Source organism: Bison bison, unplaced genomic scaffold, assembly GCF_000754665.1.
Source record: "Bison bison bison isolate TAMUID 2011002044 unplaced genomic scaffold, Bison_UMD1.0 scf7180017864162, whole genome shotgun sequence".
Classification (NCBI taxonomy): Eukaryota; Metazoa; Chordata; class Mammalia; order Artiodactyla; family Bovidae; genus Bison; species Bison bison.
The window spans coordinates 3472021-3485311 of record NW_011494734.1 but is presented as its reverse complement, the minus strand read 5'-3'; the positions used below and the strand labels follow the sequence as shown (position 1 = coordinate 3485311).

General features: G+C 41.2%; 1 protein-coding gene across 1 annotated transcript in view; it reads left to right on the top strand.

The window, feature by feature from the left end:
• Window positions 1-12423, top strand: part of LAMB4 (laminin, beta 4) — a 103114-nt gene extending 90691 nt beyond the window's left edge. Inside the window, 4 exon segments of the mRNA XM_010841502.1 lie at window positions 528-666; window positions 3723-3896; window positions 5152-5305; window positions 12284-12423. Coding sequence (XP_010839804.1) covers window positions 528-666; window positions 3723-3896; window positions 5152-5305; window positions 12284-12423 — 607 coding nt within the window.
• The last annotated feature ends 868 nt before the right edge of the window (window positions 12424-13291 follow it).

Genomic DNA, 13291 nt, shown 5'->3' with positions numbered 1-13291 from the left:
GACTGGGCCCCTGGGCGGCTGGAATGTCAGTGAAGCTTAAATAAACCTGAATAAACACAGCCTGTAAATGCAAAGCCTTTCACTCTCTTTGCTCTCTGTGGAGCCTCTTGACTTGCCCACCCCCCAACCCTCCAATAAGAATTTCAAGAGCATTGCTTAAGTTTGAGGAGTCAGGAAAGAACTGGCTGAAGATAGTTTGTTGTTGTTGTTGTTCCGAGCTTGGCAGTTTTATTACCCAAACAGCTCTGCTTATGACAAGTTAAGAAATGATATCTATGTCTTTGATTTCCATACCTGGCAAAATCTGTACCTATGTAGGCATATACAATATAAGTGTTTTTATTGACATTTAAATATACCTGCTTCTCAAAATGAAAACTTCAGTGCTTTGCCTTGCTTGAGAGTAATTTAAACAGACTTTATGAATAATTCAGGAAAGTTTTTGGTTGAGTCAAATGAACTCTCAAGGTGAAATAAATGAATAATTGTATATTTATCTAATCTGATATGTTAATATCTTACCTCAGAAAAGCAGAAAATGTTCTATCAAATCTCAGCAAAATGTTGAATAAGTTGCAGCAAGTTCAAATCACTCAAGGACGGGCAGATTCTACCATCACACAGCTGACTGCCGAGATAACAAAATTCAAAAAGAACGAACTTCAGGTATTTCTTTATCTTCTTTGAAACTAACCTGAAATAAACTTCAACTGTAGAGACAGCACAGGTTTTATGTCTGCCAATGTCATGCTTGTCTTACCTGTTCAATGGGATTATTATGATGATAAATTAGGCTATGATAGTATTATATGTGTAATTAATGTTCTACAGAGCTCTCCCAGCATTATCTTTTTTCATTGTTGGCCAAGCCTGGGGGACAAAGCAAGGGCTACCACCAACTTGTAAATGAAGAAACTAAGACTGGGGAGACTAAGTCACTTGCCTAAGGTCACACAGCTAATTAGTGATAGATTTGAGGACAGTTTATCCCTTCTTTTTTTTAAATTTGTTTAATTGGAGTGTAGTTGATTTACAGTGTTGTGCCAGTGTCTGCTGTTCAGCAGAGTAATTCAGTTGTACACATACATACATTCTTCTTAAAATATTCTTTTCCATTATGGTTTATCCCAAGAGATTGGATATAGCTCTCTGTCCTATAGAGTAGGACCTTGTTGTTTATTCATTCTAGATGTAATACTTAACATCCACCACCCCCGAATACCCAGTCCATCCCTCCCAGCCCTCTGCCCCCACCCCCCATGTTGGCAATCAGAAATCTGATCTCTATGTCTGTGAATCTGTTTATGTTTGGTAGATAGGTTTATTTGTGTTGTATCTTAAATTCCACCTATAAGTGATGTCATATTATCCCTTCTTATACCAGGGAAAGTCATAGAGCTTTGAAAGCTCACCAACCAACGAAATTAAGTGAATTGTTGCCAGACTTTTATAATGAAGTTTACATAAAATCTCACCAGCATGTCCTAAAACTGAAAGATAACCCCAAAGAAAGGGTTCCATCCAGAGTTTGGCAGGAATAAAGCCATGCTTTAACCCACTTGATGGGTCTGGAAGAGGAAGCCTGACAGTTAAAGGACAAAACAGGTCCTAGTCTGAGAGTCCATGGCATCTCTCCTCCAAGGCTCATCCCCTTCCCAGCAGACTGCAAGCTCCTCAGTCTCTGTTCTTCAGCTCATTTTAGATATCTAAATGCAGGCATCCTGAAAAGAAAAGCAGAAAGCACCAGAACAGGATTAGTACACCAGGAAATTAAAAAAAGGTTAGATATGAAGAGGAGCAAAAAATAAAGAAGGCCTCCAGGTTTTCTCCTTCTGTGCATCTACTCTAGAATAGGGGTTGGCAAAATACAGCCCAAGGGCCACATGCACGCACCAACTGTTGTAGTGTCCAAAGTCACATAGTTCAATTGGAATTCAGCCACATATTGTCCATAGATCATTTGTGCAGCCACAGCACTGAGTTGAATAGTTGAAACAGAGATTTTCTGGACCACAATGTATAAAATGTTTACTGTCGGGCCCTTTACAGAAAAAGCTTGCAGATTCCTACTCTAGAAAAACTCCCACATATACTCGAGGGCACAGGAAGGGGCTTCTCTGTTTCTAGCAGCATGATGGACCAGTACACAAAGGAAAAAAGAAACCTGAAAATGTTATTTTAAAACATTTTTAAATGCATCGCTGAATAGGTAAAAAATGGAAGACAGCTTCAGAGGCCAAAAATGACGGACAAGCATGATCCAGAGAGGTAATTGATCAGGAAGCCGACAGCAGGCAGAGGGCAGCTGCCAGTCCCTGGGGTATCAGCACTGCTGGTTTTCATAGCTGCCACAAGTAATAGAAAAACCCATCAAGGAGGCCCTGAGGCCCCTGCAGAGAGTAGGGACCTTAAAAAGCACACCCTCAAGGAAAATGTTAGACCATTACACACAGAGAGATGGTAAAGACACTAGCCTCTGTGTGGAGGGGGATAATCTTCACTGAGAATTATTAACAAGCTGGCACTCAGGTAAGATGGGGCTAGAATCCATACTACCTGGGTGACCCCCATAAACCAAGCTGAAAATGTCATTTAAAGTGACCCTGAGTTGTCAAGGCCCTCAGATGCCTGACAGAGGCCATGAGAAATCCTTTCCAAAGGACTGTACCTTAAAACCAAGCCTCAAAGGGTTCCCTTAAAACACATAATAAATAAACAAATTGCCTTAAGCAAGAATCATCAGAAATAGCAAACAAGAGAATCAGAATGCAGGAGACTTCAAATGTAACCATTACTGGATATCTGATGCAAAATAAGAGTGTTTATTATGCTTAAGAAAAATCAAAGAAGGTATGAAACTTTGGCCAAAGAACAAAAGAGATAACAAATGACACATCAGACTTTAAGACATCACAAGCATAGTCACCAAAATAAGGAATAAGGGTAGTTCAGTTCAGTTGCTCAGTCGTGTCCGACTCTTTGTGACCCCATGAACCACAGCACACCAGGCCTCCCTGTCCAAATAAGGTTAAGGGGTTTGTTATTATTTATAAGGGAGAAAAAAATAAGAAGCCACCCCCGCATCGCCAGAGAAGAGAAAAGTCAACTTTTGTACAGTCAAACTGTGAGACACTTTAAATTGGTAAAAGTGAATACACAAGAGCTATGCAAATTGGCTTAAATGACCTGTACAAGCATGATTTAAAAATTCAAACTGCAGAAAAACACAGGATGCTATATGTATAAAGTTTAAAAGTAGAAAATACTGTATTTTGTTAGAAATACCCAAAAGGACAGCTATTATATACATACATACATATATATATATATATACACACACACACACACACATACACACACACACATGGAATGAAGTGGAATTATTGGAATTATGTGGAATGAAAAGTGTTAGATTCAGGGTAGTGGTGACCTTTGAGGGGGTGGAGGGAGGTATGGAGAGGAGGGTGGTACACCCAAGGCCTTGGCTCATGGCATTACTTACTCTTAAGCCAAAAGGTGGCTACATTGATATTTTCTTTAGACCCTATTATCTGAAGCATCTTATTATAACATTGTTTTAATAGAACAGAAAAAGCAAAGGAACAGTTTTCTTTCCCTTTACACCTAGATTATTTGTGGAGGGATCATTATATCATTTATTTTCTTGTTTGTTTATTACATAAGGAGAGTTTTTTCTTTTCTGGTGTTTCAATCAACAGCAGGCTGAAAATCAGGCCCAGGAGATGAAGAATAAGCTGGACGTAGCAAAGCACCAGTCAGTGTTGGAGGGTGGACTTGCCCAGCTGCAGACCACATTGCAGAGGAATCGAGGTGAGGCTGTCCGTGCACGAGCTCAGGCTGAAGCAGCCCGGCACCAGGCTGGGGGCCTTGAGGAGGTCATTGATCCTACCTCTGCCACCAAGAGCAGACAAACAGTGCTTCTTTGAAGGATAATCCCTTAAGCCCAGATTTTTGTGCCATTTGTCAGCATTTCCTTTAGTGCTAGTCCATGTTCCATAGTGTGTGTGTAGGGACCCCGCTGGGCATGGAGACGCTTCTGTACATGGAGGGCTGTCTCCCAAGGAAGAGTTTTGTGACTATATTATGTTAGACTGTTTACCCCCATCTAGTCGAAGTTTTTCCTAAACTTCCAAACGTTCACAATTTATGTCACGGGTCTAACTGTATGTCTTTGCCCTTTGCTCTAATTAAATCACATAGCAGATAAAGAAGTACAAGTCACCTGCCAAAGAGAATAGATTGAGTTACAAAAATCAGACTGAGTTCATGAACCAGTTGTGGAAAATGGCCTATTCATTTCGGTTGCTGAAAGAGGCTGTCAACTCATTTTCTTGGCAGGAAATCTTTGGTTGGTCTCATTCATAATAGCAGCTTAAGCAGAAGAAAGAGGTTGAAGTGTTTTTTATAATTGGTGTATTTTCTTGCTCTTAATTCCTAATATGCTGGGTACATTTTCCGCTGACTTGGGAGCTGAGGGTGTTTTCTGTGAAACAGAGGTTGAGAAAGGTGCTCCCTGCCCACCTGCTACCACTTCCATAGTCCACTCCTGGGTCAGGCCTGTATTCATCTGTCTAACGTGCTAGGTCGTCAGGCACTCAGGCTGACCCTGAAGATTTCCCTTCTAATACTGAGGGAGCGCTTCATTACCTCCTGCCTCCCTTCCTACCACGTTCCTATCTCACCTTTGTACCAAGCAAATCCTGTGTCCTTGCTGCTTCGGAATGTTCATCCACTCTCTCTGACCTTCACCTTGCACTTGTAGGTGTTCAACCCAGCTGAACAGAGACCTTTGTCCAGGGCAGCACTGAGCCAGTTCTGTCCTGTGTAGCTCTGACCTTATACTTCAGGACAAACAGGTACCTCATAAACAGTTGCCATCACATAAAACAGTGTTTGATATTTTACAACAGGAAATTTTCATTTTTAATTCACTAAAGCTGAGAATTTTTGCAGCCTGTAAACAAACAAACAATGCCAATGAAAGCCGTGTTGGACATCTCAGAATGACTCAAGCATGTTGAGTGGATGAGGGTTGCCTCTTACTCCTTTTACGAACAGTATCAGGCAGACATCACATGTGTGCGTGCTTTACAAGTATCTTCTGATAATGAGAATGTTGCTCTGTTGTAGGAGTTTGTTGAGCTACAGAATCAATATGCTGTTCTTCAGCATAAGATGAGCGTGTCAGGACTGACGAAGGAAACATTAGGAAAAGTGAAACACCTAAAAGATGCAGCAGCAAAACTGGCTGGAGACACAGAGGACAAGATGAGAAGAATAGCGGGTACCTCTTTTTTATATGTTCCCAGCTTTTTTGAGGTATAATTGACGAATAGAATTGTATGTATTTAAGTGTACAGTGTGATGGTTTGATGAATATGTATGTTGTGAAATGACTACTACAATTAAGTTAACACATCCACCGCTTCACATAATTACCTTTTTGTGGTGGTGGTTTAGTCACTAAGTTGTGTCTGACTCTTGTGACCCCCATGGATCATACCGGCCGGCCTTTCTGTCCATGAGATTTTCCAGGCAAGAATACTGGAGTGGGTTGCCATTTCCTTCTCCCGGGGATCTTCCCAACCCAAGGATTGAACCTGGGTCTCCTGCACTGCAGGCAGAGTCTTTACTGACTGAGCTACCAGGGAAGCCTGTGAAGTTGTTCAGTTATGTGCAACTCTTTGTGATCCCATGGAATGAAGCCTACCAGGCACGTCCATCCATGGAATTTTCCAGGCAAGAGTACTGGAGTGAGTTGCCATTTCCTTCTCCAGGGAATCTACCTGACCTGGGGATTGAACCTGAATCTCCCGCATTGCAGGCAGACTCTTTACCCTCTGAGCCACCAGGGAAGCCCAGCCTTTTTGTATATGTGGTAATAATGCTTCTGATCTACTGGTGTGCACAGTACAATCTGAACGATCCACAGAACCATTCATCTTACAACTGGAAGTTTGTATTCTTTGACCAACATCTGCCCAATGTCCTCTACTCCCCCAACCCATGGCAGCCACAATTCTCCTCATTCCGTGTGTTTAGATCCCACATATGAGTGAGATCATATAGTATTTGTCTTTCTCTGTCTGGTTTATTTTCACTTAGCATGATGTCCTCTAGGTTCGTCCATTGTTGCCTATTGGCAAGATTTCCTTGTTTTTTATGGCTGAACTATATTTATACATATATATGTATATATCTGATACATGTATATATGCCTCTCACATTGTTTCTATCCAGTCACCCATGGACAGGCACAGGTTGTTTCCGTGTCTTGTCTATTGTGAAGAGTGCTGCAGTGAACACAGGAGAGCAGTATCTCTTTGAGATACAGATTTTGTTTCTTTCAGATGAATACACACATTGAGGATTCCCAGATCATGTAATAGTTCTATCTATCCTTTTATGCACTCCCCCAGTTTGACAATAACGTCATATTAATATTCCACCTTCCTAGTAGGACAAATACTGGTTTCAATTTATTGTTGACACAGTTTAACCACTTATGAGTCCACTAAGTTGAGACAGAAGTAGGAGCTGGGTTTGTGATTGAAACAGAACATGCCTTGTGCCTGGTCTTACTTCAGAGAGTATTGATGAACTCTGACCTGTATTAATTGGAGCACACTGAAATTGCCTTTAGTCACCTTAAAATGCCCTTGTCCTAATTTGGTGCTTCTGTTATTTCTTTGGCTGTGCTAGGTCTTGTGCTGGGTCTCAGTTGTGGCATGCGAGATCTTCAGTTGTAGCCTGTGGACTCTACTTCTCTGACAAGGATTCAACCCAGGCCGCGTGCATTGGGAACACAGAGTCTTAGCCACTAGACCACCTAGAAAGTTCCCTAATTTGGTGCTTCTTAATCAGGGGTGATTTTCTCCCCTCCCCTGGAGATAAAAATGTTTGAAGACATTCCTGTTTGTCACAACTAGTGGTTCAACTAACGTTCTAGTGGATGGAGGTTAGGGATGTTGCTAAATGTTCTATAATTCACAGAATGTCTCCCCGACAGTGAACAGTTCTTCTGCCCAAAATATCACTAGTGCCAAGGTGGGGAACCCTGTCCTAACCTATGCTGCTCATTGCTGCTCATTTTCTCTTCTCCTTCAAATTACCTTTTTGGAGTTAGTATGATCTAGACTCTAGAGTGCTACTTTAGCACAGGTCTGTAGGTAGCAACTCGGAGGGAAACACACTCTGAACAAAATGGAAATTTTGATGCTCAAGAAGTGTAGTAAATATTGATACTATATGTAATATAGATAACTAATGAGAACCTACTGTATAGCTCAGGGAACTCTACTCAGAGCTCTATGGTGAACTAAATTGGAGGGAAATAAAAAAACAAAGAAGGCATATATGTATACATATATAGCTGATTCACTTTGGTGTACACAAGAAGCTAACACTACATTGTAAAGCAATTATGTGCATGTGTGCTCAGTCGTGACTGACTGTTTGCAACCCCATGGACTATAGCCGGCCAGGCTTCTCTGTCCACGGAATTTTCCCGGCAAGAATACTGGAGTGGGTTGCCATTTCCTACTCCAGAGGATCTTCCCCACCAGGGATCGAACTGGTGTCTCCTGCATTGCAGGCAGATTCTTTACCACTTGCACCACCTGGAAAGCCCAAAGTAACTACATTCCAATAAAAATTAACTTAAATAAATAAAAGCCAAAGAACCATGAAAAACATAGACCAATTTGGCTAAAGAATTAGTTTCCATCAGACATCAGAGGTTAAGTAAATAAACAGTTATGTAAACACAGAACACATATACTTTAAAAGTTAATCAGTCTACTTTTCCCACAGCTGATACTTGTGATTGTTCTGGGCAGTCGTCATGTCCTGAACCACCTCTAAATCATCAAGAAATATCAAATGATGAGTGGTCTAGTTTTACTTCCAGTTGTGTTTATTGTTTCCCAAAGACCCTGATGCTGGGAAACATTGAGGGCAAGAAGAGAAGGGGATGACAGAGGAAGAGATGGTTGGATTGCATCATCTAATCCATGGGCATGAGTTTAAGCAAGTTCCAGGACATAGTGAAGGACAAGGAAGCCTGAAGTGCTGCAGTCCATGAGATCACAAAGAGTCAGACACCGCTTAGCAACTGAACAACAATAAATGCTTTCAAGTTAACCAGATTCATTTGGAATATAAGTAACTCTCAAAATATTAAAATAACTGAAACTCCTCACTTACAAGGGCTTCTTTAGTATAAAATGGATTCCAAGGAGAAATATCACTAACCTCAGATATGCAGATGACACCACCCTTATGGCAGAAAGCAAAGAAGAACTAAAGAGCCTCTTGATGAAAGTGAAAGAGGAGAGTGAAAAAGTTGGCTTAAAACTCAACATTTAAAAAACTAAGATCATGGCAACTGGTCCCATCACTTCATGGCAAATAGATGGGGAAACAGTGGAAACAGTGAGACCTTTTATTTTGGGGGCTCCAAAATCACTGCAGATGGTGACTGCAACCATGAAATTAAAAAGACACTTGCTCCTTGGAAGAAAAGTTATGACCAATCTAGACAGCATATTAAAAAGCAGAGTCATTACTTTGCCAACAAAGGTCCATCCAGTCAAAGCTATGGTTTTTCCAGTAGTCATGTATGGATGTGTGCGTGTGTGTGTGTGTTAATCAGTCGTGTCCAACTTTTTGTGACCCCATGGATTGTAGCCCAACAGGCTCCTCTGTTTATGGGATTTTCTAGGCAAGGATACTGGAGTTGGACTATAAAGAAAGCTGAGTGCTAAAGAACTGATGCTTTTGAACTGGGGTATTGGAGAAGACTCTTAAGAGTCCCTTGGACTGCAAGATCAAACCATTGAATTCTAAAGGAAATCAGTCCTGAATATTCATTGGAAGGACTGATGCTAAAACTGAAACTCCAGTACTTTGGCCACCTGATGCAAAGAACTGACTCACTGGAAAAGACCCTGATGCTGGGAAAGATTGAAGGCAGGAGGAAAAGGGGATGACAGAGGATGAGATGCTTGGATGGCATCACTGACTCAATGTATATGAGTTTGAGCCAGCTCCAGGAGTTGGTGAAGGACAGGGAAGCCTGGCATGCTGCAGTCCATGGGGTCTCAGAGTCAGACACAACTGAGCAACTGAACTGAACTTATTATAAAATGAGTCTTTGGCCCTATAACTATTTATATCACTGCTGTGACATGAAAAAATGAAAATGTGACATCAGTGTGGGCCAAAGTCAGGAAAAATAACACCATACTCTTACTGTTGAATATCTCTGGGGAAGGGATGGGTGAAGAGGAAAAATACTACTTTTTACATTTGTAGAATTGTTTTAAAAATAGTGAGCTTCTTTTCATTTTCAGTATTTTCCTAATAATTTTAAAAATACTAAGATTCAAAAGGACAAATGTTTTTTACCTTGAACCCCAGGGGTGATACCATGAAGAATCAGTTTTTATTATTCCCAGACCTTGGTCCCTGTTATGGGAACAAAAACACAAGGAGAATCCTTTCTGTCTTATATTTTATGTCAGGGTCCACATTGTTTCCACTTTCCCGCATAGACTAAAACTTTCACAGTTCTTGAAATTAAGTTGGAAGAGAAGTTTAAGTCAGGGGACATCTACTCAGAGAGACTGAAAATAATGCCTTCTACTTCTTTCTCTCTTCTCACTTTAAAGCTGTTTTCACAACTCAACAAGATAGGAAAATAAGACAGTGGTTTGGCCATCTTCCCAACTCTGCCACTTGGGAACAGGCTGAACCACAAGGGTTGTATTCTATTCCATCTGTTAGGAAGAGAGGCCCATGGGATTCCAGAAAGGAGCCCTGACTTAACTTGACGAGGTCAAAGTGAAGAGAGTGGAGAGTGGGCCCCAGTCTATAGCCAAGATCCCTCTGCAGAGCTTTGTGTCAGTCAGGATCCTAGCAAGAAATGAAAACACACTTGGATACAATTCTGGATCATGTGTTTATAAGCAGAGTTGTCTCACTTATCTATTCAACACATCACAAAGTGTTCCCCAAATTTAACATCTTAGAACAACAAGCATGAACTGTTTTTCTGTGGGTCTGTCCTGGGGTGTTGCTCAAGCAGCTGCATTGGCTGATGGATCAACTGATAGGTCTGCCAGGGCCCAGGATTGGCTGAGGTACTGTGCCTCTCTCCACCGGGTCTTTCAGCTCAGGTTGCTTGACAGCCTGGTGGTTACAGGGTTCCATTAGAGTGAGTAGAAGGCCCAAGGCTCTTGAGGTCCAGCAACATCATTTCTTCCGCTTTCTGATGGTCCAAACATCTGACAAAGAAAGCTAGACCTGGTTTGAGGGGAGAAGGTAAATAGGCTGTATTTCTTGTTGGAAGGAATTAGAATAGAAGCACAGGAATGAAGGGCATCAACCAAGGGCATGGAGGTCATGGGTGACCAGCAGAGAAGCCATTAGCGTCCCTGAAGGAGCCACGAGAAGCAGGAGTGTGAGTGCTAGGAAGCAGCCCCGGGAACACCAGGGCAGAAGGGAGGAGGCCGCATTGCAGGAGCTGGACTCAAAGATGGCAGAACTGCCAGAACCCTGCTGGCCCCAGGGATGCAATCTGCTCACTCCCCTCCCCCGCCACCCATCACTTCTCAGAACCGCCTGGCCGCCAAGTGTGAATGAAAGCCAGAGGTCAAGGGAGCCCCAGGTGATATCATCCAGGGAGGCTGGCTTTCCAAGACAGGCAGGATGGGGAATGGATCTGGTGGGGCAAATGAAGAGTATCTAGCATGCTCTTATTAAATTACTTGGTAGAAACACCAGGATCCATTAACATTTTTCTCTTAGTACAAATAGTCTTCTAATGCTAAAACCCCTCTTCAATCCCACATGGCCTGTATGTGAAAGTTTCTAGTGATTGATAGAATGCTCATGACCTACCATAGCAACTTCTTAGTCTTTGAACTGCTGTGACTACTGGAAAGTTGTTGTTGGTTTTTTTTTTTTTTTTTTCGGTTGTGCCTTGCAACATGTTTGATCCTAACCAGGGATCAGACCCATGCTCCCTGTGTTGAGAGTATGGAGTCTTAACCACTGGACCGCCAGGGAAAATTCTTTATATTCAGACAGAATCTTCCTTCATGGAGCTTTCATGTGCTGGTTTTATACTATGTCCTCGGGATGACCAAACATGTACATTCTGCTTTTCTGCCCACAAGTACTTGAACATAGCTATAGTACATATCCTGAATCTTCTTTCTCCATTTGAAGCATAACCAGTTAATTCAACTTTTGTTCACAAGACAGTTTCATATTTCTTCAGCAGTCTAGCTTGTTATGCTACATGCTACATGCTAGTTTGACAGTAACCCCAAACCAACTGAGTATCCACGTGTGATACAACCAAGTGAAGTGAAACGCTTACTTCTTTCTTTTAGAAGTTCCACTAAAGAAGGTCAGTTTCGTTTCTAAAGGCCACCTCACACTGTTAACTGTAGCTCTCTCTACCTCTTTCATCCACTACTTTATGAGCTCCTGGTTAGGGTTTACTATAATTCCCAAGTATTTGTTGGATAAAGAACAGATAAGTAAATGCTTGGATGGATGCATGCATGGATGAATTCATGGATGGGTGTGTGGATGGATTTATGCAGTCATAGATAAGAAGACAATGGCACCCCACTCCAGTACTCTTGCCTGGAAAATCCCATGGATGGAGGAGCCTGGTAGGCATCAGTCCATGGGGTCGCTGAGAGTCAGACACAACTGAGCGACTTCACTTTCACTTTTCACTTTCATGCATTGGAGAAGGAAATGGCAACCCACTCCAGTGTTCTTGCCTGGAGAATCCCAGGGACGGGGGAGCCTGGTGGGCGGCCGTCTATGGGGTCGCACAGAGTCGGACACAACTGAAGTGACTTAGCAGCAGCAGCAGGAGTAAGACCAGATAAATCCATGCACCTATGGTCACCTAATCTATGACAAAGGAGGCAAGAATATACAATGGAGAAAAAAACAATCTCTTCAATAAGTGGTGCTGGGAAAACTGGACAGCTACATGTAAAAGAATGAAATTAGAACATTCTCCAACACCATACACAAAAAGAAACTCAGAATGGGTTAAAGACCGAAATGTAAGACTGGATACTATAAAAATTCTTAGAAGAAAACATAGGCAGAACACTCTGTGACATAAATTGCAGCAAAATCTTTTATGATCCACCTTCTAGAGTAATGGAAATAAAAGCAAAAATAAACAAATGGGACCTAATTAAACATTTCCTCCATTCTCTTCCTTAAGATTTGGAAAAGAAGATCCAAGCTTTGAATCTTAGTAAACAAGAAAAATCTGATCAGCTGAAACAGTTGGAAGATCAAGTCATTGCCATTAAAAATGAAATTGTCGACCAAGAAAATAACTATGCTACCTGCTACAGTTAGGTGGAGTTAAAATGCAAAATCATGTATGCCTTCATTTCTGCCTTCTGATAAGCAAACCTGAGGAGCTGTGCTGAAGCTGAGAAGCACAAATGACCAGCCTTTTCTGCCTCCTCCTCTGAGCCCTCTCCTTGCCCAGCGTGGCTGGGGAGTGAAGTCTGGCCAAGGAAATGCCACTTCATATGGAATAGAAAAGGAGTAGTAAAGAGATCATCTCTAGTTTCAGAAAACTTTGCTTTTGCCTTCCTTTCCTTTCATAGCTTACAAATAATGACTTGCATGTTACAAGTGTAAATCTATAAATAAGTATGTATTTATACTCATTTCAATCTAATAGCCTAAGTGTTAAATAAGTTGCCAGCACTTGGGGTTGGGAGAATGGGGAGTTCTAATCAACAGGCAAGATGTTTCAATTAAGCAAGATGAGTACATTGTAAAGGTCTACTACATATTATACATATAGTCAGTGATAACATATTATACACTTAAAAAGCAATGAGTGTAAATCTCATACTAAATGTTAACACAATAAGATAAAAGTAAATAAATTTAAACAAATTAAACCAATATGTCTAATACTAGAATGGCATAAATATGGATGGCATATACTAGATTGTGCTATATTTTATTTGCATATGCTTTGTCTGTAAAACTCTTATTCTATTCTGAGTAAAATGCATACAATTCAAAATGTAACTCGTTTTTACACCCACTTTCCTATGTATTCATTCTCTCAACCAAAGGATTCTGTTTTCCCAAAATGACACTAGAACAATATTCTAGTGTTGGAATATTGAAGAAGGAAGATAAATACTGAGCTACTTTTCATAAGTTGTCCGCAACCACATTTGCTGTAAAAATCTGCTTATTT